At 42.6% G+C, this 25,680-nt stretch overlaps 1 protein-coding gene across 1 annotated transcript in view; it reads right to left on the minus strand.

The window, feature by feature from the left end:
- LOC145338794 (AT-rich interactive domain-containing protein 1B-like) overlaps positions 1-21,401 on the minus strand; it is a 70,287-nt gene extending 48,886 nt beyond the window's left edge. Inside the window, exon 1 of the mRNA XM_080183186.1 lies at positions 20,075-21,401. Coding sequence (XP_080039312.1) covers positions 20,075-21,073 — 999 coding nt within the window. The 5' untranslated portion in view covers positions 21,074-21,401. The remainder of the gene's footprint in view (positions 1-20,074) is intronic.
- Between the last annotated feature and the right edge of the window lie 4,279 nt (positions 21,402-25,680).

The following is a 25,680-nucleotide window of genomic DNA, read 5'->3' on the forward strand; positions in this document are numbered from 1 at the left end:
CATACATCATGCCCCTCACCCCACACCTTTAGCTTCTTTTCAATCAGTCAAGTCAATCTTACTTTAAACACACCTAACTGGATGCACAAAATTTCTGCAAATCATAAACATTCCATTCTGTCCTCTCCCCAGCACCTCCCCATGTCTTTGGACAGTGATGACTCACATTGGGATTCTTTGTACAGCTATCAGTCACCTTCTAAAAAAACTCACACAAAAGTCATCAATGGTCAGAATCCAATTCTGGCCTAATTGTTTGATTGATTAAAGTACTGAAATACATCTTGGTTGAGAGCACACCACTCATTGATTAGAAACAGCTAGTGGCCAATTCAAGTGAAAACTCAAGTGGGCAATGCTCAACAGTTGGACCTCTGGCTGACTTCCCTTCTTTAACCCAAGGGCATGGGGAGGGGTAGCAATCCTGTCACTTAATGGTGAACCACATCTGGTGCGGCATTGGGTGAGCATAAGTTCATGGAGGATAAAGGATGGGAGGCCAGAAACTGAAGTAATCACAAAAGCATGAATACAACTTTCTTCCTTGATTTCCAATTTGCTCTTATTAAGGAAATACAAATAAAGTCTCAATTAAGAACTGTCAGCTTCAGATTATGCGATGATCAAGTCAAAAATGTCTCAAACTAGTTTGCTGAACCCCAACATTTCAAGAATCATATCACAAAAGAACACGTCCAGATACCAAAATGACAGGGAAGGATAATTGGAGTAGAAAAACAAACTTTTTGGAAGACACTCTCATCAAACAAAGAGAAAATTCACAAAAGTAAAATTAAATTGCTGCACCCTGCTCAAACTAATAAACTCATATCAGATCGTCTGTACACACTGGCATGCAGTACTCTACTAATGCTCAGTACATTGTTCAATCTGAAATCAGCATTGCACATGTTGCTGTATGTAAATGAGAAGTCCAAATGAGGAAATGGACAGAGGAGTGTGATACTGAAAGCTGTACAGCATCACGTTCTGCCAGAAGTACATTCTGTAAATACACTGGGTTCTAGCAATGTAGCACACTGATCTCATCGAAGTGTGAATCATTACTGGATTACTTCCTCCTCAATGTCAACTTGTTGAATTAAGAACTAACTCCTTAAAACAAAGGGTCGTGGTAGACTGGAAGATTTCTCAGGGAACAATGGACTAGCCAAAAGAAAAATTATTTAATTCACACTTTTACCAGACACCAGGATTCTCCAACTCATTCATAATTCATAAGACGACAGTGTAAAAACTAGAATCATGGTTAAGAATTTGGAGATTTTTAGCACTGTAACCTCAAGAGGTAACCTACAGGCTTTCACAACTTTCTTCCCAATATAAAAACACAACCAGCTATGTTCTCACTATGACGCGCATCCAGTTGCTTTTCGTCATTTAAACAAAAGGACAATGGAGTTTTACAGCACAGAATGCATTCAGCTTGATCTCTGCAATTCACTTAATTCCATAACTGTTTAGATTTTTTCAAATATTATCCCCATCCCTCTCGAAAAGGATTATGGATTCTGCTTCCGCTTCAGTTTCCAGTCAGGAGATCCATATCTCAACAACTTCCTCCATAAAAAAAAGAATCAATCTTGCATTTTGTTAATTTGGTGCTGATCTAAAGGCTTCTGGTTACCAATTCACACACAAGCAAAAACATTTTTCCCAAATTTACCTCAACCAAACCTTTCCTAATTTCACTCTAATGGATTGCTTAACCTTTTTTTCCCCCACTTTCTCTAGCATCACCTTGTAACTAAAGCTTCTGATCGCTGGTATATTATTAACAAATCCCTGCCTCCTCTGTGGCCTTCCACCCTTCATAAAGCCAGCTGCCCAACAAAATTGATTACATCAAAACATTAACACTCATCAGAACAGCTTTCAGGTACATAACATCCAGAAAGCATTTTCAAGATGGCAGCTACCATGCAAGAAGGAACAAAGCAACACATACAAGCGTAGCAATATAAGTACTTTTTTTTCAATTTCCCTAGGAGTTCTTTAGTCAGTGATTGAAGTTTAAACTTACACAAAACAAGCGTACAATTGATTTATATGGCACTTTCAACTTCCAATAAACATCCCAAGTGCTTTATGTGTGCATTGTAAAGCAAAATAGTTAAACACTGAACCACCTGAGGTGATATGGGAAGGAGGCCAAAAGCTTGGTCAAGAGGCAAGTTTCAAGAGACAGGTTTCAAGAGGCATCTTGTAGGAATAAAGGTGTAGACAGTATAAAAGTTTACTGAGGGAATTCTAAAGCTCGGGCAGTTAAAGGCATGACGACCAAAGGCAGACCAATTAAAATCAAAAAGTCAAAAGGCCAAATTAAATCTCTTGGAAAGCTGTGGGGCTGGAGAAAATTGTAGAGGTAGGGAGAGGTGAGGCCATGGAGAAAACGAAAATAATGAAAATTTTAAAATGGACGAATTGCTTGACCAGCAGCCAATGTAAGTCAGTGGGCGCATCTGTCATAGGTGAATGGGACTTGGTCTGAGTGAAAACACTGGAAGGAGACAGTTACGAATGACCTCAAATTTGCAGAGTGTAGAAGATGCAGATTAGGTTGACTGACCGTGCAAAACTGCCCCTTAGTGTCAGGGGGACTGACTAGCTGCATAAATACATGGGATTACCGAGATAAAGCCTAGATGGTATTCTTGTCAGTGCAGCACTGAATGGCCTCCTTCTGCAGTGTGGGGATTCTGTGGAAGGCCAGCCAGCAGTGCATTAGAATAGCTACGTCTGGAGATAAAAGGCAAGAATCAGAGTTTCAGCAGCAGATGAGTTGGGGCTGAGACAAAATTGGACATCATTACATAGATGGAAATAGGCCTTTTCAGTGATGCGTAGATGTGCAGTCAAAGGTTCAGCGTGGAGTGAAATATAGCACCAAGTTTGCAACAGTCTAGTTTAATCTCAAGACTGTTGTGAGATAAAGGGATGGTGTCAGTGGCTAGGGAACAGAGCTTAAAGAAGGGACTGAAGGTCTTTCCAATATTTAACTAGAAATTTCTGCTCATTAGTACCAGATATCGGATGTGCAGTTTGATAGTTTAGCGACAGTGAAGTAGTCATGAGAGGTGGTGGTTAAGTAGCCCCTTCCAAAATAAAATTCTTACTCTATCACTCTAATAAAACATTAGCCTTACAAGTTAGGGAGAATTACATTTTCTTGGCACAAAGCTACCAGGTAAAAGGACCTAGAAACCATTTTAGTCGAAGCCCAAAAGGCTGGTACATTCTTTGCCTAAGCACCCCAGGGCTTTCTGAAAATGAAAGGGCCCACTACCATGACTGTTCTGAGGACTACTTCAGTTTGTGGATAATACATTGCTCCTATGATGTACCTACGTTCAATAATATTTCACGTTTTGGAGTTCATCATGAAGGATGAACTGCATCAAATGCTCACAAAACACGGAGTGTGATGGATTGGAGCTGATGTGCCATTGTACGGATAAGAATAAAGATGTAGGGAATTATACAACAGGTGATCAACTACAATCTTTTTAATCTCAACATGATTATCAAACAAAACAGCTTATCAATAACAATGATGCTTTGGAGGGAGTACAGAAAAGATTTACCAGGATGTTGCCTGGTATGGAGGGTATTAGCTATGAGGAGAGATTGAATGAATTGGGGTTGGTCTCACCGAAAAGACAGAGGCTGAGGTGCAACCTGATATAACTTTATAAAGTTGTGAGGGGCGTAGATAAGGTGAACAACTGGACGTATTTTCTCAGGGCAGAAATGACAATCACAAGGGGGTACAAGTTCAAGGTAAGGATGGAAAGGTTCAGTAAAGACGTGTGGGGATTTTTTTTTACAAAAGGGTAGTGGGGGCCTGGAATGCACTGGCCAAGCAAGGTGGTTGAGGCTGATACATTAGCAACATTTAAGACTTACCTGGATAGGCACACAAACAGGTGGGGTATAGAGGGATGCAGGCGATTGGCCTAGGTAGGACTATGTGATTGGCACAGGTTTGGTGGGCCAAAGGGCTTGCTCTTGCACTTTACTGTTCATTGTTCTAAAAAAAGCATTTTCACTAGGTTCACAAATCTCACTTTTCGTATTGTTAAGTGTGTGAAGTAATGTTGCACGCTTAGCGGCAGATTTGCGGTTGCTAACCAGGAAAATTACACGCAGTCCCAGAGCTGCTTCACCATTCATTCATCTAGATTCTAAATATTAGACGACCAACCCAGCCCCCAGGACTAGTCATTGCAGAAAATGATTCACTGGCTACATGTGAAAATGAAAATGGCCAAAAATAACATTGAGCAAAGTTCTTTCACAATAGGGACACCAAATCTTTTATTATTCGTCGTAGGCACCAGCCATCCATAGCTACAAAAAAAAGGTATAGCCAGCTCTTCTACATTAAGAAACTTCCTCGTCACACCATTTCAAAGATATTCATAATTGCAAGTCAAAATAATTGCAAATGCACAGAATTCTCAAATACAATGGGATGGACAAAGAGAGGAGGTTAGGGCATAAAGAACTGTGGTTATGGTTCTGGACTAGAGTTTAGATAACACCAATGAAGGCTGTGACACAGAATTCAATGAACCTGGTGCTTTATGGGCTGACACAAAAATGGTCATAGAAACAGCACAGGAGGCCGCTAACTGACCCATATCAGTACAGATTCTTTGAAACATCTATCTGACAGTCTTTGATTTAATATCGTCACATGTATTAGTATACAGTGAAAAGTACTGTTTCTTGCGCTATACTGAAAAGGCATACCATTCATGGAGAAGAGAAGTGTTACATTCATAGCAAGGGTGTAGCAAAAGATCAACTTAACATAAGGTACATCCATTCAAAAGTCTAACAGCAGCATAGAAGAAGCTGCTCTTGAGTCGGTTGGTACGTGACCTCGGACTTTTGTACCTTTTTCCCCAAAGGAAGGCGGCGGAAGTGAGCACATCCAGGGTGCGTGAGGTCCTTCATTATGTTGGCTGCTTTTCCGAGGCAACGAGCAGTCAACAGATGGGAGCCAGGACCACATCAGGCTGTTTTACAACCAGAAAGGATGCTTTCTGTGATGCATCTGTAAAAGTTGGTGAAAGTTGTAGCATACACGCCGATTTCTTTAGCCTCCTGAGAAAGACATTGGTGGGCTTTCTTAACTACAGCATTGGCATGGAAGAACTAGGACAGGTTGTTGGTGATCTGAACACCTAGAAAATTAAAGCTCGTGATCATTTCCACTTCATTCCCGTTGATGTAGACAGGGGTATGTCCTCCATTACACTTCCCGAAGTCCCATTGCCCTGCTTTTTTCACATACTTTTCAAGTACTATCCAGTTCCCTTTTGTAAGTTATTATTGAATCTGCTTCCAGCACCCCTTTAATGCATTCCACATAACTTGCCACATGGAAAAGTTCTCAAATCGTGTTTCAAGCGTCGTATGGTTGCCTCATGTCAGTGGAAACAGTTTCTCCTCACCAACTTAATTAAAATCCCACAATTTCAAATACCTTGCTTAAATTTCCCTTTAACCTTCTCTCCTCCAAGAAGACCCACTTTAGTTGTTTTCCTCTCTCTAACTGAAGTTCCTCATCCATGGTACTATTCTAAGAGATCTCTTCTGCAATCTCTCCAATATCATAACATCCTTCAAGTGGCCCCAAATTGGACAAAATACTGTGGCTGAGCACTAATCTTTGTCAAATGAGAAAAAAACTAATTAACTAATACCTTTCAGCCATCTCACTGGTCTGGTCAACACACAATTCCAATCCTATACAATGTGGCTAACTTCTAATACTCTTGCTGTGACTCAGGAAGGATAAACACTACCCTGCTGGTATCATGCACATCTCAAGACCAATTAACAAAGGACAATTTTGCAATGGGTCAAAACTGTTCTCACTGGTGGAAGAATCACGAGCCAGAGGACACAGCTTTAAGCTGAATAACAGAAGAACTAAAGGGGAAAAAAAATGTTATGCAACAAATCATTAGGATCTGGAAGACAGCCACATGAAATTGATGAGAGTCAAGACTCAATCTTGGCTTTCTAAAGGGAACTGAATAATTATCCGAACAGAAAAGATTTGCAGGGAAAGGGAATCAGTGGGACTAACTGAGTTGCTCTTGCAGTGCCCCAGCACAGGCAAACAGCCTTCTTATTGCTTTGGCCATTTTATGATTCATCCTGAGCAAAAGCCTAGTAAAATTATAAACCCATGAAGTAGTCAGCAAGGCCTCCTAGGCCTTATCACTGTCCAGTGACACCTGCTCACAAATGCTCGTGTGTTTTTGGATATCAGTGGACTACAGAATTCAGTTCGGATACAAAAACATACCAGGTTTGATAAAAAACAGAATTAAAGCAGAATTGGACACCAAGAAATTCAATTGGGACCTGGTGGCCCAGCCTGACCATAAAAGATAGGTCTTAAGGAGAGTCTTAAAGAAGAAAAAAGGTGAAAAGCAGCATGGCTTGAGACATGAAACTCCAGAGCATTAGACCCAAGTGGTTGAAAACATATCCTCCGAAAGTGGCGTGAAAGGAATGAGAATGTGGTCCATAGGGAGATTGAATGAACTATGATCAGCCCTGTAAAACATTCAAATATTGACACTGTTTAGTTCTGAACACATTCAACCCTCTCGGGACTAAAACAGGTCACTCAGCTCATCAAATCTTCCAGATATTTTAGTTACACGATCTACCCTATTCACTCACCATACTTTTTCATATTCCTCTTTATCAAGGAAGATTTATACTTTTTCAACAGAATTTATGGACTTTATTCCAATAATGCAACGTATGTTTTTTCCCCCAGCCGAGAGAGACATTATTAATAACATAGACTTGGGTATACAGAGCATACTCTCAAAGCTGCAAATGCGAAGAAACTCAAATGCAGTGAACAATGAGGAAGAAACTTTAAGAAAACAAACTGGTGGAATGGACAGGCACATGGCAAACAGAATTTTATGCAAGTTTAATGCAGAGAAGTGTGAAGTGATGCACTTCGGAAGGTGAAAGAGTAATGCATTTTAAACAAGTAATCCAATTTTAAAGGTGGTGCAGGAATAGAAAGACCTCAAGGCACGCACAGAAATCTTTGGCTGCAGCAGAAAAGTTGAGATGGCTGTTCATAAAGTATATAGAATTATAAATACAGTATAAGAGCTAGGAAGCTATGCTCAACCTATATAAAATACTTGTTACCCTTCAGTAGGAGTACTGTATCCAATTCTGAGCATTAGACTTTAGGATGGATGTCAAGGCCTTGGACAGAGTGCAGGGATATACTTGAATGGCACCCAAGCAGGGGGGAATTTCAGCTACGTGAAGACCCCCAGCAAAAATGAGGCAGCTCTCCTCAGAGCAAAAATACATGAAAAGATTCACTCAAGTTAATCACAACATAGAAAGGTCCATAACTGCAGGTAAGGGCATAGATGCAAGGTAATTGGCAAACAAGGGGTTAGAAAATCTTTTTCTATGCAGCAAGCTAATAATGACCTGGAATATATGACCTGAAAGAATAGTGGAAGTAGATAACTTTCAAAAGCGAACCGGATGTATATTTCAAAAGAAAAAAATCTACAGCATTGTGAAGAAAGAATCTCAAATGGGAATAACTGGATAATTCTTTCGAAGAACAATGTGCAATCTTAGTTCAAATTAAACATTGCATCTTTGCTGTGTTTCTGTCCTGTTCACCCAAATATAAAATTCAAGGACTCCAATTGTTTTTCTATGGCTACTTCTCCCTTTAATGGTCTGTATAACCTGAGTATATCATCCCAACAAAAATCTTGCCATTTAAGTCATATTCTTTTCCCATTACTCCAAAGTACTACTTAGGTTTGCCACGTTGCAATGCAGATGACAACATTGGCGGCCACAGATCCTGTAAAGTAAATGATTTTTATACAAAGTGCAGAAGCAGTTTAATATGGAAAGGGTCAACATTTGATGGCAAAAGCAAAGCTTCCATTTGCAGAGAGTTTTCTATATACTAAGATATCTAGATTGGGACGGACTAGCAGAAGCTGGTGGAGTCACAAGATGGAGCCCTGTACACAAGCTCACACACCACCCTGCTTTACTGATGTCCAGTCAGACTGCCCTCAAATTCGCTTCAACCTGCAAGCTGTGGAACATAGTCTTCCCAAGTTTACACTTAAACTTACCTCAGAGGTGACAATGGCACCCTGCTTTCCACAGTCCCTTTTCTGATGCAACTACTAACAGAGCAGCCCCATTTAAAGTAAAAGCTGCATAATGGTTCCAAAAATTGTTTTATACATTTCACCAGTTTACTTGACTTTCACTCAAACCTTGTTGCTGATTCTGAACAAAGCACCTCAGCAAACATCTGAACTCCCAAAAGCAAAATAAGATTGCCATTTTTTTTAGAAAATCATGCCATGCCTGCAAAGCTATATTCCCACCTAGCTTCACATGTAGATGGAAAATCTTTCCAATTTGTCTATGCCATCTAAATCCTTCAATTAGATTCCAGCCTATAACTCACACTCAAGTATTCATTCACTTATAAACTACCCAAGTCCACAAAGTCGATCCTGGCCTATACTTCTTTCCTGTTTTATGTTATTTTACAAGAAACGTGCAACCGGATGTAAAAAATATTTTTGAAAATTATTAGAATGATTGAACTCTGAAGCATCATTGCACTTATTACAAATGAGGTCTAGATGATAATGAACTCAGCTAATGGGTCCAAATCTAGTTAGCAGGGTGAGAACGTGTACTGTCTGCTGGCAAAACAAGTCCCGCATAAAGAGTTTGCAGTTTCAACTTGTACCTTGGTAGACACATTCTAAAAATGCTTGCAGTTTGATAATCTCACTCAGCAGTCACAGAATAGCTGTGTGCAAAATGGAGAAGTATTACACCAGACAGTGGGGGTGAGGCACATTATTGGGGCACTGTTGAGGGAGTTCTGTTCTCAACAGTGTATATATAGTACTAACACAAGAAGCCAGAAATGGAAAGTGTTGCATTGCCCAAATCCTACTCTGATAAGCAAGGGCTCATCGTGTCAATAACATCCACTTGCCATCCTCATTCCAGTGACTCACTCAGTGAGGAAATATTACAGTGCTACTGGTGAAACAAACCAGACTTTCCTCAGATCTACACATCACCAGGAACATGGGGTCAAATCCCACCACTGGTTAAGTTTCAAACCAATTAATAAATCTGGAATATAAAGCTACTCTTAGCAATGATGAGCGTGAAATTATCAATTCTCATTAAAAACCCATCGGGCTCACTAATATCCTTTCGTGAAGGCACTCTGCAGTCCTTACCTGGTTTAGTCTATATGTGACTCCATTCCTAGCTGACTCAGCACCGGGGCCCCAGGTTTGAATCCTAGCTTGGGTCACTGTATGAAGTTTGCACATTCTCCCCGTGTCTGCATACGTCTCCTCCCACAGTCCAAAGATGTGCGGGTTAGGTGGGCTGGCCATGCTAAATTGCCCCTTAGTGTCAGGGGGAAATGCATGGGGTTCTGGGGATGGGGATGGGGTGGGGGGGGTTGCAGTCATTGGATTCAATGGACAAATGGCCTCCTTCTGCACTGTAAAATATTATGATTGTATGATTAACAGAAGTCATGCTTCAGCTACACAAACCTGGTCCACACCTGGAGCACCAAGAGCAGTTCTGGACACCACATCTTAATACGGATGTGGAGGACTTGAAGGAACTGCAGCATAGGTTTACATGAAAGCATCTGACCTCTAAGGTTTAAATTACAAGGAGAGATTATTCAAACTAAGGGCTTTATTCCCATAAATGCAGAAGGGCAGGAATGCACCGATCAAAATTTTCAAGATATTAAGGTGAACAGATAGGGTAAAGAGAGAAAAACTATTTCTGCTTGTTAGGGACACTGAGGGAAAAATCTAAAAATTAGAGCCAGACCTCCTTTGAAGAATGAAAGTAGGAAGCACTTTGTATTAAGGTCAGTAAATCTTTGGAACTCTCTTGCAAATGGCAATGTTAAATTAATTGTAAATTTTAAGTACGAGATTGATAGACCTGTGCTAACCAAATGTATTGAGAGATTGGGGGGGGGGGGGACACTTTGATTATTTCAAAACAGAGGGCTTTGCCAATCATTTCATGCAATCTATTCTAGATTTTGCTTCAAAGTTTCAGATACACTGGACTATTCCATATGCCCAATTCCTCTTATAAATTCCCTCATTCTTCTGGTGCTATTAAATTTATGTCCTCTTGTCACCAACTTGCCAACTAATGGAAATAGTTCTGCCACAATTTATTTTTATCGAATCATTTTGAACCCTGCTATTGAATCTCTTTAACACTCTTTGTTCCATTGAAATGAGACTCAGTTTCTCTAGTAATTCCTCACAACTAATGCATAATCTAGTCCAAGTGTAAAAATTGAAAGTAGCATTTGAAGAAGTTGTTTTAAAGGCAGAGCCAGCAGTTCAACTTTAATAATGAGTCAAACAATCCAGAAGGATTACATCAGGTATGCAATGAAAATGAGCAGAAGTACAAGAGGAGATAATATAAACTAAAGGATACCATCCCAAAGGTTATACAAAATCAGACACCTGGAATCAGGCACAAATCATTGACAATGGAAGAACACACTGAGAAAGTGTTAAAAAGCATAAAAGGGTCTGGGCTTTATAATAAAAAGTATAAGTTACGGTGAAACTTTTATAAAACATTGGTTGAACCTCAACTGGAGAGGTGCAGAATTCTGGGGTAAAACATGAAGGTTTTAAAGATATACAAGAACTGTTTCAAGGCATGAGGACCTTCAGTTATGTGGAGAACTTGGGGAAGCTGGGAAGATTCCTCATAGAACAAGGAGGCTGAAAGGAAATTTGATAGATTTTCAAACCTCATGCTCTATCTGGACAGAGTGGATGGACAAAATATGTTCACACTGGTAAGCCAGAAACAAGAGGACACAGATTTAAGGTGATTGGTTACATGGGAAAGTCTTTTGTTAAAGCAGTGAGTGGTTAAGATTTGGAATGTAATGCCTAAGAGTTGCGTGGAAGCAGACTGAACCCTGACTCTCAAAAGGGAATTGGATGAACACCTGAAGAATCTATAGGGCTATGAGAAAAAGACAATGATTGGGATTAGCTAAATTACTTTTGCAGGGAGCAAGCACAAACCTAATAGGCTAAATGGCTACCTTCGCTGTCATATCGATCTATGATTCTATGACTTGCTAAGTAATAGCCAACATCTCATTGTATTCCTAAGGAAGATGGCAAGGGAGTTTATCTAATTTTCTGGCTAATTACAAGTACTGCAAGTGCAGAATAGGACCAGGCTTGACCCAAGACTGTGTTGCATTCTCACATCCATCTGGAAGCATTGCACAAGGATAATCAATGAAATAACAAGTATTGATGGAAATCAGTCCAAAATCCCATCTGTCAATTTCTGTTGGGGGTTCTTGGCCAGATACAGGACCATGGGGTTTGTGAAAAAGAAGGTAAAATTAGATTACGATCTCTAAAACATCAGCAAAAGTTTCCAAGTTCCTTAACAACTTGCATTCATATAGACACCCCCAATGTACTCTATAGAAGCACTACCATACAAAAACTTGTCGCCAGACCACATATTTGAACAAAGCAGCATCTTTAGGGAGAAGGGTGTGGGATAGGAGAGTGGGAAAGAATTTCAGGAGAGAATTCCAGAGCTTGGGGTTTTAATGGAGTGAAATTAAGGGAGATGTGCTAGGGACGTTTTTCCACACACAGTGATGGTGCTTGGAACGCGCTGCCAGAGGTGGTGGTGGAAGCAGGCATATTAATAACATTTAAGAGGCATCTGGATGGGTACATGAATAGAATATGATCCAAGTAAGGGCAAAAGGTGTTTTTTTAAAAGTTTGATTAGGGCATCATGATCAGCATAGTTTGAAGGGCCGAAGGGCCTGTTCCAGTGCTGTTCTTTGTGGCCCAGATAACAGAAGGCATATCTGCCAATTACAGCATGATTAACAATGGGCAAGAGGCCTGAATTGGAGGAGTGCAGAGATCTTGGGGTTGTTGGGCTGAACATGGTTTGAGATTGAGGGGGCCAAGGCCATGGTGAGATTTGAAAACCAGGTAGAAGCTTAAAATTCAGTTTTGCCAGCTGTGAGCCAAGTACGTCAGCTAGAAAAGGATAATGGACAAACAGATTGCAAGTCAGAATCCATCGAATCCCTACAGTGCAGAAGGAGGCCATTTGGTCCATCAAGTCTGCACTGACCATTATCCCACCCAGGCCCTATTCCGGTAACCCCATTTACCCTGCTAACCCATTGGTTAGGGTCAATTTATCATGGCTAATCTGCACATCCTTGGACTGTGGGACTAAATTGGAGCACCCAAAGGAAACCCACAAAGACACGGTGAGAATGTATAAACTTGACATTAACAGTGACCCGAAACCAGAATGGAAACAGGGTCCTGGCACTCAGACAGCAGTGCTAACCACTGTGCCACCATGCTGCCCTGGCAAAACATGTCACAGAACTTTGGGTAAGAAAGCTTGGAGAGGGTAGAAGGTTTAAAGCCAACCAAGAGAAAATTGGAAGTAGGCAAGTCTGGAGGCAACAAATTCATATATGAATCTCAGCAGATGAACTGAGACAGAGGAACAGTAGGGCCAGAGTACATATAATAATATCGCAATTTGACTTAGAGTTTCCACAAACCATCTGACTAGTGTAGCCACCACAGATAAAATTATTTCCTCCTTTCACCTTCCAGGTCAGCTAGTTTCAAAGTCAGCAAAGTGAAGGGATATGAGCTCTGGAACTGGCGCTTACAGAAAGAAGAGTTTTTAAATGCTTGAAGCACGCCACTTCACTCAAGGAGCAGCATTGTTTCTCAGGACCCAAACTTCTCAGAAACATTCAGACTTCAGTACAAACCGCAGAAGAATACTAAGCTGCTCAATGTCAAAACTGAGAACAACATTACAGCTTCAGACTCTTACTGGTCAGAAGGGGCCTTGATACAAATTTAGGAATTCTCAGTCCCAGCACCTTCTCAGAATTAACAACTAAAGACTGAGAGCACACAACTCACTTTCTAACCATATCTGTACAAGCCTTAGTCTCCAGCCACATGTTGAAAATCCATGATCCATGGCCATACAGTTTATAATGAAGTTTGCATAAAAAGGGAACTTCTGAATCAACAGCATCTGTACTACACTTGTCGATTTTGCTACTTTTCAGATGAGACATTAAATCAAAACCTTTTTCTGCACTCTCCAATATATGCACAATATCCTATGGTGCTATTTTTAAAAACAGAGGAATTATCCCTCGCCAATATTTATTTTTCAATCAACATCTCAAAAACAGATTACCTGGTTATCACTTTGATATTGGTGAGAGTTGCATTTCCTTTCATACAACTACGGCTACCATTCAAAAGTACACCATTATTTGTAAAGTGCTTTGGGACACTGAGGTTGTGAAAGTAGCTATCTAAATCAAAGTATTTCTTCCAAGACTTGTTGGGTTCCTTTCAATCATCAGCAACTTTCTCACCCCATCATCCTGTGTGCTACCAAATAAGATATAGAAGGATAGGAGCAGTGATCTCCTCCAATGCCAGGCAAATAGACATTCACTTGTGCATGCCAAGTGTGGGCACACAATCAGGGGATTCAGGACTCAAATCTGATACTGTCTTTACCAACATACATATGCATTTACAATTACCTTATTAATTTAAGTCAATATCATGTAAAATGAGATTGTAGGATCATATTTTTCATTCAAGCACATCAAAATATTGAATTGATAGTCAATTACAAATACACTTTCCAGCAACAAGAACTTGGGATTGTCTATTCCCAGCTACCTGCACATTACAAGCACAACAATAATGGCAGACCACCTGTTCTTTAATTAGGATGGGGAGGGCTAACAGCAGTAACCACACTCTTAAAGGTGAGCAACCCATTGAGACACACCAACCAAGTTCCTACAATGGTCACTTAGATGAGATACCCAAGAAACATCAGTACCCATACCAGAGGCTCTGCACCAACTTGAGAGAAAACTTGAGGAACAGTGCCAAATAATGTTCTCCTCTACAGGAAAAGGAGAGAAACAAAAAGACAATCATACCAAAGATCATTCTCCACTAAAGGAGATAGAGTAAAACAAAGAGATCATGAGTGACAGACCTGCACATTTCATCCATCATGTCCATTCCTTCATTTCCACTCCCCTCTAATAGTTCTTCTTCATGTAATGCACCCAATGACCTGAAATATTTAGAATTGTTCTCACTGCTGGATAACAAGAAAAGTGTTTCTTTGTGAACTGTCCTGCACCTCTCCACCAACTAAGCCATACACTTGACTGGGCCCCTTCAGTCAGTTTAGGATTGGATTGCAGGATATGAAACAATAAATCCATGTTCACTCTGCCAAGCTTTACCTGGCACTGAGGTGCAGCAGTGAAACTGTCTCAGTTTTAAAGTTTAGAGAAAAATATCCAAGTTTTTCTTTCAGTGGGTTCTGTTAACTGCTTGACATAGAATCCCTACAATGCAAAAGAAGGCCATTCAAACCCTTGTGCCTGCACCAAGTTTCCAAAAGTACATCTTAGTCAGGTGTTACCCTCACCCCTATTTACATGGCTAATGCACCTAACCTTGGACACAAAAGGGAGTAATTTAGCATGGCCACTCCATCTAATCTGCACATCTTTGGACTGTGGGAGGAAACCAGAGCACCAGAGGAAACCCACACAGACAGGGAAAACATGCAAGCACCATACTGGCCCCAAGACAGGAATCAAACTTGGATCCTTGGTGCTCTGACGCAGCAGTGCTACCATGCCAGTCCAAGCTGTCAAATCAGTAGGAGACATTCAATACCGAGAATCTAGAAGCACAAATGTAAACATGTCCCTATAAATAAAGGGTGATACTATCAATTCTTGAAGGTTATCCAGAAGCATACAAACCCTGATAAAGCAGAAAAAGAAAGCTTATAACTGTCATACTATAGAAAGCCTAGAGGAGCATTGAAAGTACTGTGATGAGGCCCCATTCAGCCTATCAAGTCTACACTGACTCTCCAAAAAAGCATTTTACCCAATGTGCCACCATCCCAGCCCATGCAAAGTTGCAGGCTGAAAACATCAAAACCAACTTTCTATTGCTTTGTATACAGTTCTTTTTGAGAACACTAAAAGATCCTTACATTTCCATTGTGGATCTATCCAACAATGAGGCTTCAAGCCCTTTCTGAACATCTAGCATAGGAGTGAAATTGACAAGCCAGCAAACGGAAGCGTAAAGGCACACCTAGATCTGTGGGTCACAATGCCAGAGTTCACAGACTGTACAAAATCAAGGTCTGCAGATAATGGAAACCTATCGAGTACAGGGTATTTTGGTTATCTATTCCATCAGCCATTCAATAACTGAAGTGCTTGAAATAACCAACACTGACAAGGAATAGAAGGACTCAGTTCATCACCAGGGACCAAATGATCAGATCTATAAAATACTGAAGTCTCGGTACCCATGCAAAACAATGGGATAAGTTCACTTCAACACTATATAATCTGAGCACAATACCAAGACCAGCTTCACATAGCTCCAGTGCAGTTCGCCAACTGAATTCAATATCAAAATCTTGGTCTCAAGCTTTTAATGGAAAATTATCTCCAGTGAAGCACACCTCCGCAAATCTAGTGCTGAAATTCTTCCCAAATCATTCATTTCCAAACAATTAGATTGGAACTCAAGATTAATGTATACGCCAAAACACCTCACACTCCAGTATGTCAATAGCTTTTAATGCTATGTATGGTGGGACCTTCCCAAGGTTGTCTGATTGAGCAACAATGATAATTTGACAGGTGGGTCAAGAAGATTTTTCTATTTTGGAAACTTAAATCAAAGAATACAAGAAACCTGGGTGTATGTCAATGACATGGATCAAATCTCAGTATATTTGAATAAAAGCTCTGACTTCCAGTGCTCAAAGTTATAATTACATGAGTGTACAGTGAAATTAAATCCTAGTCATCTGGTTAACTGTAGTAAAATTAACAAACTGTTGCAAAAAGTCAACATGGTCACAAATATGCTTCACCGAAGGGTAACTAACGTATCATCCCAGCCTGGTCAACACTTAATTATCTCTGAAGTGAATTAGAAAGCTTCTCAGTTAGATATTACATCAGGGAAACAGGTCTTTTGGCCCAACTAGCATGTGTTTATTCTTTTCATGAGCAGCAGGTATCCCGATCCAAGATGTTCCCCATCCCTTCATTCATCTTTTCTTTCCAACCACCAATCTAATTCGCTCTTAAACATTGACATGTTGTTGCAATTGCCAATTCTAAGCATGTCACAGCCTCACTTGTAAAGAAGTCACTCCTATTCAATGTTCTAGAATCCTAACCGCTGGGAATACTTTGCTTCCATCTATTCCATCTTATCAGTCAATTTTAAATGTCTTCTTCAAACAGTCTTGTAATTTTCTCTATCCTAATGAAAATAGTCCCAACTTTTCAAATGTGCATTTTCTCTCACCAGGCAGAATCCTGGTGAATCAGTTCTAAATTCAGTAATGCCTCAACATTTCTCCTGGAGTATGGAGTCCACAGCTGCACACGGTGCTCCAACTGTGGCCCAAGATTCCATATAGAATCCCGCATCATAACTTAATTTCCATATTCCACGCCTGCTGCCACAAAACCCAGTGTTCCATTTACTTGTTTAATGGCCTTACAAGCTTGAGCCCCTGCTATTTGTGTTTCACGAAATTCACCTCCTCTTCCATATATCATCCAGCTTTCTACTATGCAAGCTATATTCAAATAAAATTTACATTTCACTATTGAATTCTGATATTTTACAAATTCCATCATTTTATTAATACACCCTTAGTTTCCTTTGCTCCTCAAAATTATTTCTTGTACTTCCAGTTATTCCAGCAAATTTTAAAACTACTCTCTCCAAACCCAAATAACTGGTATATACAGTGAATAGAAGCAATCCAAGAACAGAACTCAACCAATTTTAAACTGCTTTAAAAAGGTGCCCTCAAGTCCAACTGTTCCCTCACCCCTAACCAGTTATTACAATTTTTCCTACACCACTAATAACACCCTCACCCATCCTTACTCTTTCAGATCATATTTCACATGATCGCTTCACTCTTCCATAAATTGGTCTTGCCAGTCTGACCTCATCATGGGAATAATAGTGATGGTCCAGGTTGATATATTATGTTAACTATCCCCAAGTGCCCTATGTAGCCAGGAACCCAGAAAGTCTCAGGTTCTATCCATGTTCTGCATTAACTGAGTAAGAATTCTTGAAAAAAAAATTCCTTATTCCAAATTGAAGTATCATAATCTCCAACAACCTTTCAATCTCTTTAAAATATCAACATTTCCCATTGCAGGTGCAATATTTACATCAAGTACAAATATATACTATAGAATATCAAATGTTAGTTCAGCAGTGCTGTTTGCAATGCATTCTCAGCAATGACAATAGGACTAACATTTTATCAAAATTTCATTTGATTCACCAATGAAACAGCCTTCCTCTCCATAACACTGAAATAACAAAATTCACCCTCAGCTGCCACACAAAATGAGACAAAAAACCTCAACTATATGATGGTCCCCAATAACCCAATCTGTGTGTCATCCAAAGGAACATTAGAATGTTGGCTCACTCGCCCGGAAGGCTGGTTAAACTACTGGAGTCTAATTGGTAAAACAATTTATTTTTCGTAGGTGTACCAGGTCAGGCATTTTGTGTAACCCTAATTCTAATTTCAGACTTAGCCCCGAGTATGACCCCAGCTCTAAAACTGTACCAGGTCTAGTCCCAAATGTTACCATGTTTCTGATAGAGGTTGATGCTGGACCTCACTCCAGCTCTAATATACCAGATCTGGCTGTGTTTCTAATAGACTGGATCTGATACCAGTTCTGATATATCATAGTGTATATGACTGTTATACAAGGCTCAGCAAAACATACATGTGCTACATCTGAATCTTCAAATATTACATCAACTAAAGATTGTTTTCTGAGCATCAGTCTCAGCACAACCAAATATTCCAACATAATAGGTAGTCAATTCCAATGCAATCAGAGCACCTACATATTAGAAAAAGCAAATGAATTTTGGTACCAGATCACATATAAAAAAAGGGAGTTGGAGATAATAAACTACTGTACCTTAAACAATAGTACCAAGTCTTCCAAATTAAACAGCAAGCCTCCTCCCCTGCCAGCAACAGGCACCAAATCGTGATCCAGGATTCAACAAGCAAACAAGGTTCTACAACAAAGACTCCTACAATTATTTTTAAATCAGAATCCAGTTTACAGAAGAGTTTTCAGGGTCATTAAAAGCTAGAGTTTAAAGTAAAACTCTAAATTTAAAGACACCACTTTAACTTTTAAAACAGATTCTGAAGATGCAACTTGTGACCTGAAATGTGAGATTATTACTGTGACCTATGCTAACCAAGAGAAGATTCATTAGGCAGAGCTCTGCATCAATTCGTACATCATCAATCCCTTATTTACAATACACACACAGCACTTAGAGAAATAAGTAACCAGGCAGAATGCTTTACTGCTGATCATCCGAAGCCTAGGCTGATTTGAGCCATCGGGTAAATGATTTGAAACAGTGCATAATATCTAATGTGATGAACCTGCTTTTAAAAAGAAACTGGGTTTTGTTTTCTTGTGGGATATATTTTATAAAATTGCAGTCCAAGGTCAGTGCTAAGATTGTAGAACCCCCATAAGCTCCCTACCATCACACAATGGGACTGTGCACATTGACACGGCCGGTATTGTTTGTGGTGCTGTCCCTGTGCAGTCAGCTGCTCAGCATTTCAAGGTCAGGAGCTGTTTCCACAGCATCTCTTGCCCACCCCAAGCTAAGCCTCTGAAACAATGGCCATTACCTGTATTTATTTTCCCCCTCCCTTGCACACACTGGTGTAACATGAACCATATTCCAGTTTATGAGCTAATCAGGTTGTTTTGCCATTACATCAGAGGCAATTATAAATGGCCAGAAGCAGCAGCTGAGGAACCAATCAGATTACAGATAGCATGTCACCCTAAGACCAACTGTCTCCTGGCTTTGACAGAAGGATTTTACCTCCATAATTCAAATCCCAAACCCGTGCAATCTGCACTTACTCAAATCACCAGCCTGTGCATTAGTACCGGCGAGTACTAGCAAAGTGAGCCAGCTCAAGGTTGCACACAAGGCAGTGGAGAGGAGAAAAACAACATTGGGTGTGGATTGGGGGGAGGGGGGTGGCTGGTGTGGGGGGGCAGGGAAATAAACAAGGTGAGAAAGGCAGTAAAGGTACACACACAGCGTTAAAACAATAAGACAAAAGCAGACACTAACTGAACACATAATAAATAAAGGAGGGGGGAACTCACTGGGATCAGAATCCTAAAACAAAGAAATCAGTCAGTCCCCCAGCTCCACAACATGCAGCAAAACCCCAACGCTCATTCAGCCTGTTTTGCTCCACTGAACTTACCCAAATCCTTTACAGATATTTCTCTTTTTTTTAAAACAAGGAGATACATTAAGTGAAAATCTTAAATACTGGGTGACGATGGGGGCAGGAGGATGAAAGGGGGCAAAGGATGAGTGGGGGAGGGGAGGAGTGGGGTGGGGGAAGGGAATGGAAGGAGGGGGAAGGGTAGAGAGGAGAGTGAGGGGGGAAGGAGAGAGGGGGGGAAGGGAAGAGAGAGGGGGGGAAGGGAGGAGAAGAACTGTTCCTGCTCGGGTTCGGGCCTCACTTTACATAATTTATACCGAGAGCTGCTGCTCTTCTCGCACAAAGCCGGCCATTTTAGAGCGGATTCTTTGTATTGAGAGAGAAGCATAAGCACGGCCCGGTCCCCCTCATATATATCATACACATCACAAACCACTAACTAACACTACAACTACCACTCTCCGCCCCTGGTTATACTAGTTAACTAGTAGTTAGTATTTTTTTTTACCTGAGTCCTGGGCAAGGGCTGTCCGCTGCTGCCGGGACTGATGGGCGGATGGTGGCTCCTTTGTTGAGCTGCTGCCCAGCCCGGGCTGGGATATTGAGCTCCCAGCTCGCCTCCCTTGGCCAACTCCTGGCTATTGTAGTCCTGGTGGGCCTGGTTATAGGTGGTGAAGGCCCGGGCCCCGCTCGGGGAGGTGAGCAGCTGGTTGAGGGTCGGGGTACTAGACGCCGTCTGCGGCTGTTGATGCTGCTGGAGACCGGGGCCCGGTGTCGACTGCTGCTGTTGCCCACCGAAGCGCTGGAAAGTAGCGACCATACCCGAGGCCGGGGCTTTAGGCCCAACCGCCCCGGCCCGCGGCGAGTTAAGGCCGTAGCCTTGGTTGATGTAGCCGCTGCGGGCCGCTGGATAAGCCGTGTAGTTATTGTAGTGGCCCGCGAAGGCCTCGTGAGAGTTGGGCTGGAAGGTGTCGAGGCCGCCGGGTTGTAGCGCTGCCCCCATGCCGGGGCTTTGTTGTCCGCCATGTTGGTGGAACGGGCCCCGGTAATGGTTGTAACCGTAGCCGGTGGGCGGCACGGCGCCCGGCCCGGGGCTGGGCCCTGGGTTCGCGTTGGCCATGGGCCCGGTGCCGCCGCCGCTGTTGCTGGAATGGTCGAATCTCTGGTCGCCGCTCAGGAGGGCCAAGCTGGTGGCGGTGGCCCGGCCGGGTTCTGGCTCCCCGGAGCCCGCTCCGCCGTTACTCTGTTCCGAGGAGGAGGCCCCGTCCGGGTCGCCGTGCGGCTGGTGGCCGCTGTCCTCGTCGCTGTGCTCGCCCGGACCTGCGCTCAGCCGGTGGTTACTGAAGGTCTCCCTGGCAGCAGCGCCCGGTTCCGAGCCATTGCCCGGCAAGTGATGCTCCTGCTCGGCGGTGGGGCCCGGCCCAGTCCCTGGCTTCAACGCCGCCAACTCGCCGGCCTTGGCCTGGCTCATGTCGGTGTCTCTGAGGGCGCTGACCGGAGCGGCCATCACTGCCCGCCGCCCCGCGCGATCCCCCCGCCTCGCTCGCTTTCGGTGGCTCGTTCCCTCCCGTGCCCGGCTCGGCTCGGCGGCCCCGATCCCCGCTCCCGCTCTCGGCCGCTCGGCTGGCTCTCTGTCCCCGCCCGGCCGTTCAGCTCGCTGTCTCTCAGCTCCCTGGCTTGCCTTGGGCGGTGACGCTCAGACGGCCGCACTGCCGGTGCCGTTGTCGGTGGCGCTGCCGCTCCGCATGGCTGGGTGTGGGTGAGCACGGCAGCCCGAGCCCGTCTAACGGAGCCTCGGGCCCAGCGCAACACGCGGTCTGACAGAACTACTAGCCATGTTGTGTGGGGGGCGGCGGCAAAACCCGGAGCGGAGCGGGAGGGGGAGGGGAGGGGAGCGGAGCCCAACCTGGGGGAGGGGCCAGGGTGGAGTTTCATTTCCTATCAATCAGACTGGGGGTTTCTACCCCCACCCCAGCACCAAGACCCACTCCCCTGACATTGAGTCCCCAACACTTAGCCCCACTCCACCAATAGACCCTCTTCAAGATGGAACCCTTCTCCCCCCAACCAGTCCCTCTCTACTAGTACAGACCCTCTCCTCCGACACATATCCTGTTTCCCAACGCTGAGACCCCAACAGTGAGACCAAGTCGACTGGTACAGACCCTCTCCTCCAACACGTAGCCCTACTCCCCAACACTGAGGCACCAACAGCGAATCTTACTCTACTGGTACTGACTCTTGCTCCTTCAACACATAGCCCAACTCCCCAACACAGAGACCCCAACAGCGTGTCCCACTGCTATGCAAACTCATCCCCAACACATAACCCTAATCCTCAACACTAAGACCCCAACAGCACATCCCGCTCTACTGGTACGTACTCTCTCCCCAACACATAGCCCCATTCCCTAATACCGAGACCCCAACAGCAAGTCTTACTCCACTTGTATTGACTCTCTCCCCCAACACCTAGCCCTACTCCCCAACACTGAGATGCAACTGCAAGTTCTACTACACTCTCTATCCCCCAACACCAAGCCTTTCTCTCCCAACACTGAGACCTCAACACAAAGTCCCACTCTACCAGTACCGACATCCTCCCCTAACACCAAGTGCCATTGCCATACCCTATCATCCCAAAACATAACCCACTTCCCCTTCTCCTGACACCAAGAGTTCCTCCTCCAACACAAATTAACTCTTCTCTCTCTAACATCAACCTTCCCACATGGAGCGCCACTCTTCCTCACTCTGAAACTTCTCATCCACTAACTCTTGCTCCCCCAACGCATAGCCCTACTCCCAAACACTGGGACCCTAAAAGCGAATCCCACTATACTGGTACTGACTACACATGGAGTCACACTACCCTGCTACTGAGACTTCAATGTAGAGTCTCACTTACTCTCCCTGACAACAAGATCTTGTCCCCAGCATGAACCTGCTCTCCCATTCCAGATACCTGGACCCACATAAAGCCCCATTCTCGCCTTCCCTGATATTGAAAATTCCTTCCCCAATGCAGAGCTCCAGTCCCCCTCTCCCAATGCCAAGACCCCTTCTCCAATGCTAATCCCTGCCCCCAAAACCAGGCCTTGCTCTTCCTTCTCCTGACATTGAGCCCTATTCTCCCCTGCCCCCAACTCTGAACCACTTTCACTCACCCCCAAAATCAAGTCCTCCCTTCCCTAAATATTGAGCGTCACTCCTCCTCTCCAACCGCTAGCCCAGCCTTCTTCCCTTTCCTAAAGGGACCTTACATACACACAGCAGATGAAAAACTTGGGTGAAGGGGATCATGCCTCAAGCCAGTGTGTCAACCCATACCTCCACAATAAGTGACTATTTCTGGAATTTAACACATAAAAACAACATCTCCACTATGAGAATCCAGAAGAAGGTAATAGGTCTAAAATAGAACTGGAATAGATGTGATTTCAAGAAGCAAATGTTGTGGAAGTCTGGAACTTCGCCACTGTCCCACCCTCTCAAAAAAACTGAATGGCCTACTCTTTCCTATGTCAGCAACTGTCCTCTGGGTGCTTTAGGCGTGAACCCTTCTTTAGAACTGAAATGTATAAAGTATTTAAAGCACAGAAACACCAATCAGCATAATCTAATCACCCTCTAGGAAAATAGCTCTTCCTGAATTCCCTATTGAATTTTTTAACGATTATCTTATGTTTCTTTTATTCATTTGTGGGACATAGACATCATTGGCTGGCCAGCATTTATTGCCCATCCCTAGTGTCCTTGAACTGAATGGCTTGCTAGGCCATTTCAGAGGGCAGTTGAGAGTCGACCACATTGTTGCAGCTCTGGAGTCACATGTAGATCAGATCAGGTAAAGACGGCAGATTTCCTTCCCTAAAGGACACTAGTGAACCAGATGGGCTTTTCCAACAATTGTCAATGGTTTCATGATCATAAGTAGACTCTTCATTCCAAATATTTTTTATCAAATTCAAATTCCACCATCTGCCACGGTGCATTCAAACCTGGATCCCTAGAACATTAGTTGAGTTTCTGGATTAATTTTCTCTACATGTATCCCATCAAACCCTGTAATAGTCTTACCAATTCCTATTAGTCACTCCACAGTTTTCTCTATTCCAGAGAAGAGAGCCCCAGTTTGCTTGGTCTCTTCTGCTTAGTATAACTTCTCAGTTCCAGTATTATTCTTGTCTATTTTCTGTGTCCCTTTTCCTATGCTTCAATATCCTTGATGTAATATGGCAACCAGAACTATTCAAAGTGCTTCAAGCATGGACGAACCACAAGTTCTAATCAAGTTCCACATAACTCCTCTGTTTTTCAGATCTATCCCCTACCCCCCACCCAAGAAATTAACCCCAGTGCTTGATTTACTGTATTTTCATTGTCTTATTAAAAGGCAATCACATCTTTAATGATTTGCATATCTTTACCCTTATATTCACTTTGTTCATCTGTCTCATTCAGACCTTTGTTTTCTAAGGGATATGTGGCTTCTTTATTCTTTATCTGTTTAAATTAATTAGACACTTACCTGCACATTCTACTACCAGAAGTGAGAAGAATGTATAAAAAATGGATTCATGTAGTAGATCCTCTAAAGTCAACTAATTTTCAATCGCATTAGGCATTTAATAAAAACTTCCTATACCTTGTTGGTATGGAACCATCCTACTTATTAAAACATTTTTTAATCATTTACTGGATGTAGGCTTAGCTGGCTAAGACTGCATTTATTGCCCATCCCTAGCTGCCCTTCAAAATGTTGGCCTTGAGCTGCCATCTTGAACTGCTGTAGCCCCTGAGGGGTAGGTACACCCACAGCACAGTTATTTCTAGCATTTTGACCTAGTGACAGTGAAGGGAGAACAATATATTTCCAAGTCAGAATGGTTAGTGACTTGGAGGAACCTCCAGATGGTGACGTCCCCAGGTATTTGCTGCTCTTGTCCTTCTAAATGTAATGGTTGTGAGTTGGGAGGTGCTGCTTAAAGAATCTTGATGAGTCCCTGCAGTGTATTTTGTAGATGGTTCACACTGCTGCCACTGTTCGTCAGTGATGGAGTAAATTAATGTCTGTGGAAGGGGTAGCAATTAAGCGGCTGCTTTGTCCTGGATAGAATTGAGCTTCTTGAGTGTTGCTGGAGCTGCCCTCCTCCAGTTAAGTGGATAGTAGTCCATTACATTCCTGACTTGTGCTTTGTAGGTGGTGGACAGGCTTTGAGAGGTCAGGAGGTGAGTCACTCACTGCAGGATTCTTAGCCTTTGACCTGCTCTGATAGTCATAATATTTACATGGCTAGTCCAGTTCAGTTTCTGGTAAATGGTAACCCCCAGAATGTTGATAGTGGGGGATTTAGCAATGGTAATGCCATTGAATGTCATGGGGCAATGGTTAGATCCTCTCTTGTTGGAGATGGTCATTGCCTGGCACTTATATGACTGATTGTTACTTGCCACTTGTCAGCCCAAGCATGGAAATTGTCCAGGTCTTGCTGCATTTCGATATGAAATGCTTTACTATTTGAGGAGTTGCAAATGGTACTGAACATTGTGAAATCTTTTGATGGAAAGAAGCTTGTAATAACTTGTAATATCATCTGAATGTTCAGAGGAGAGAAAACAAAAGATGAAGGGGTGGGAAGGGATGTGATGGGGAAGAGGGAGTGTAAGGAAATAAACAGAGGAATGTGCGGAGGGGAGGGGAATGACTGAAAAAAGATGGGAGAAACATAAAAGAAGGTGGAATTGTGAGGAAGAGCGATAAAGAGCAGACGTTGGAGAATAGCTACAGAAGAGAAAAGCAAGTAGAGCAAGAACAAAGAAGAGGACATTCAGCAAAGAAAAGAAAGATTTGATGAGATAGGAAGAGAGAGGCATTGGTAAAAAAGATGGATTGGGAAAAATAGAGAAGGAGAAATGAAACGGAAGAGAGAATGGAGGGGGTGAGGGACAAATGTGGGAAAGGAGACAAAATAACAGGGGAGAGGGAAAATAGAGACTCGGATAGAAAAACAGAGTGAGAAAAGGAGTTGGGAAAATGACAAAAATAAAGAGAGATGAAAGGTAGAGAATGTAGGGAGAAAAGTGAGGAACATAATGAGAGAAAGCGAGTAA

This window comes from Carcharhinus amblyrhynchos, unplaced genomic scaffold, assembly GCF_965287045.1.
Source record: "Carcharhinus amblyrhynchos unplaced genomic scaffold, sCarAmb.v2.hapA chromosome_178, whole genome shotgun sequence".
Taxonomy (NCBI): Eukaryota; Metazoa; Chordata; class Chondrichthyes; order Carcharhiniformes; family Carcharhinidae; genus Carcharhinus; species Carcharhinus amblyrhynchos.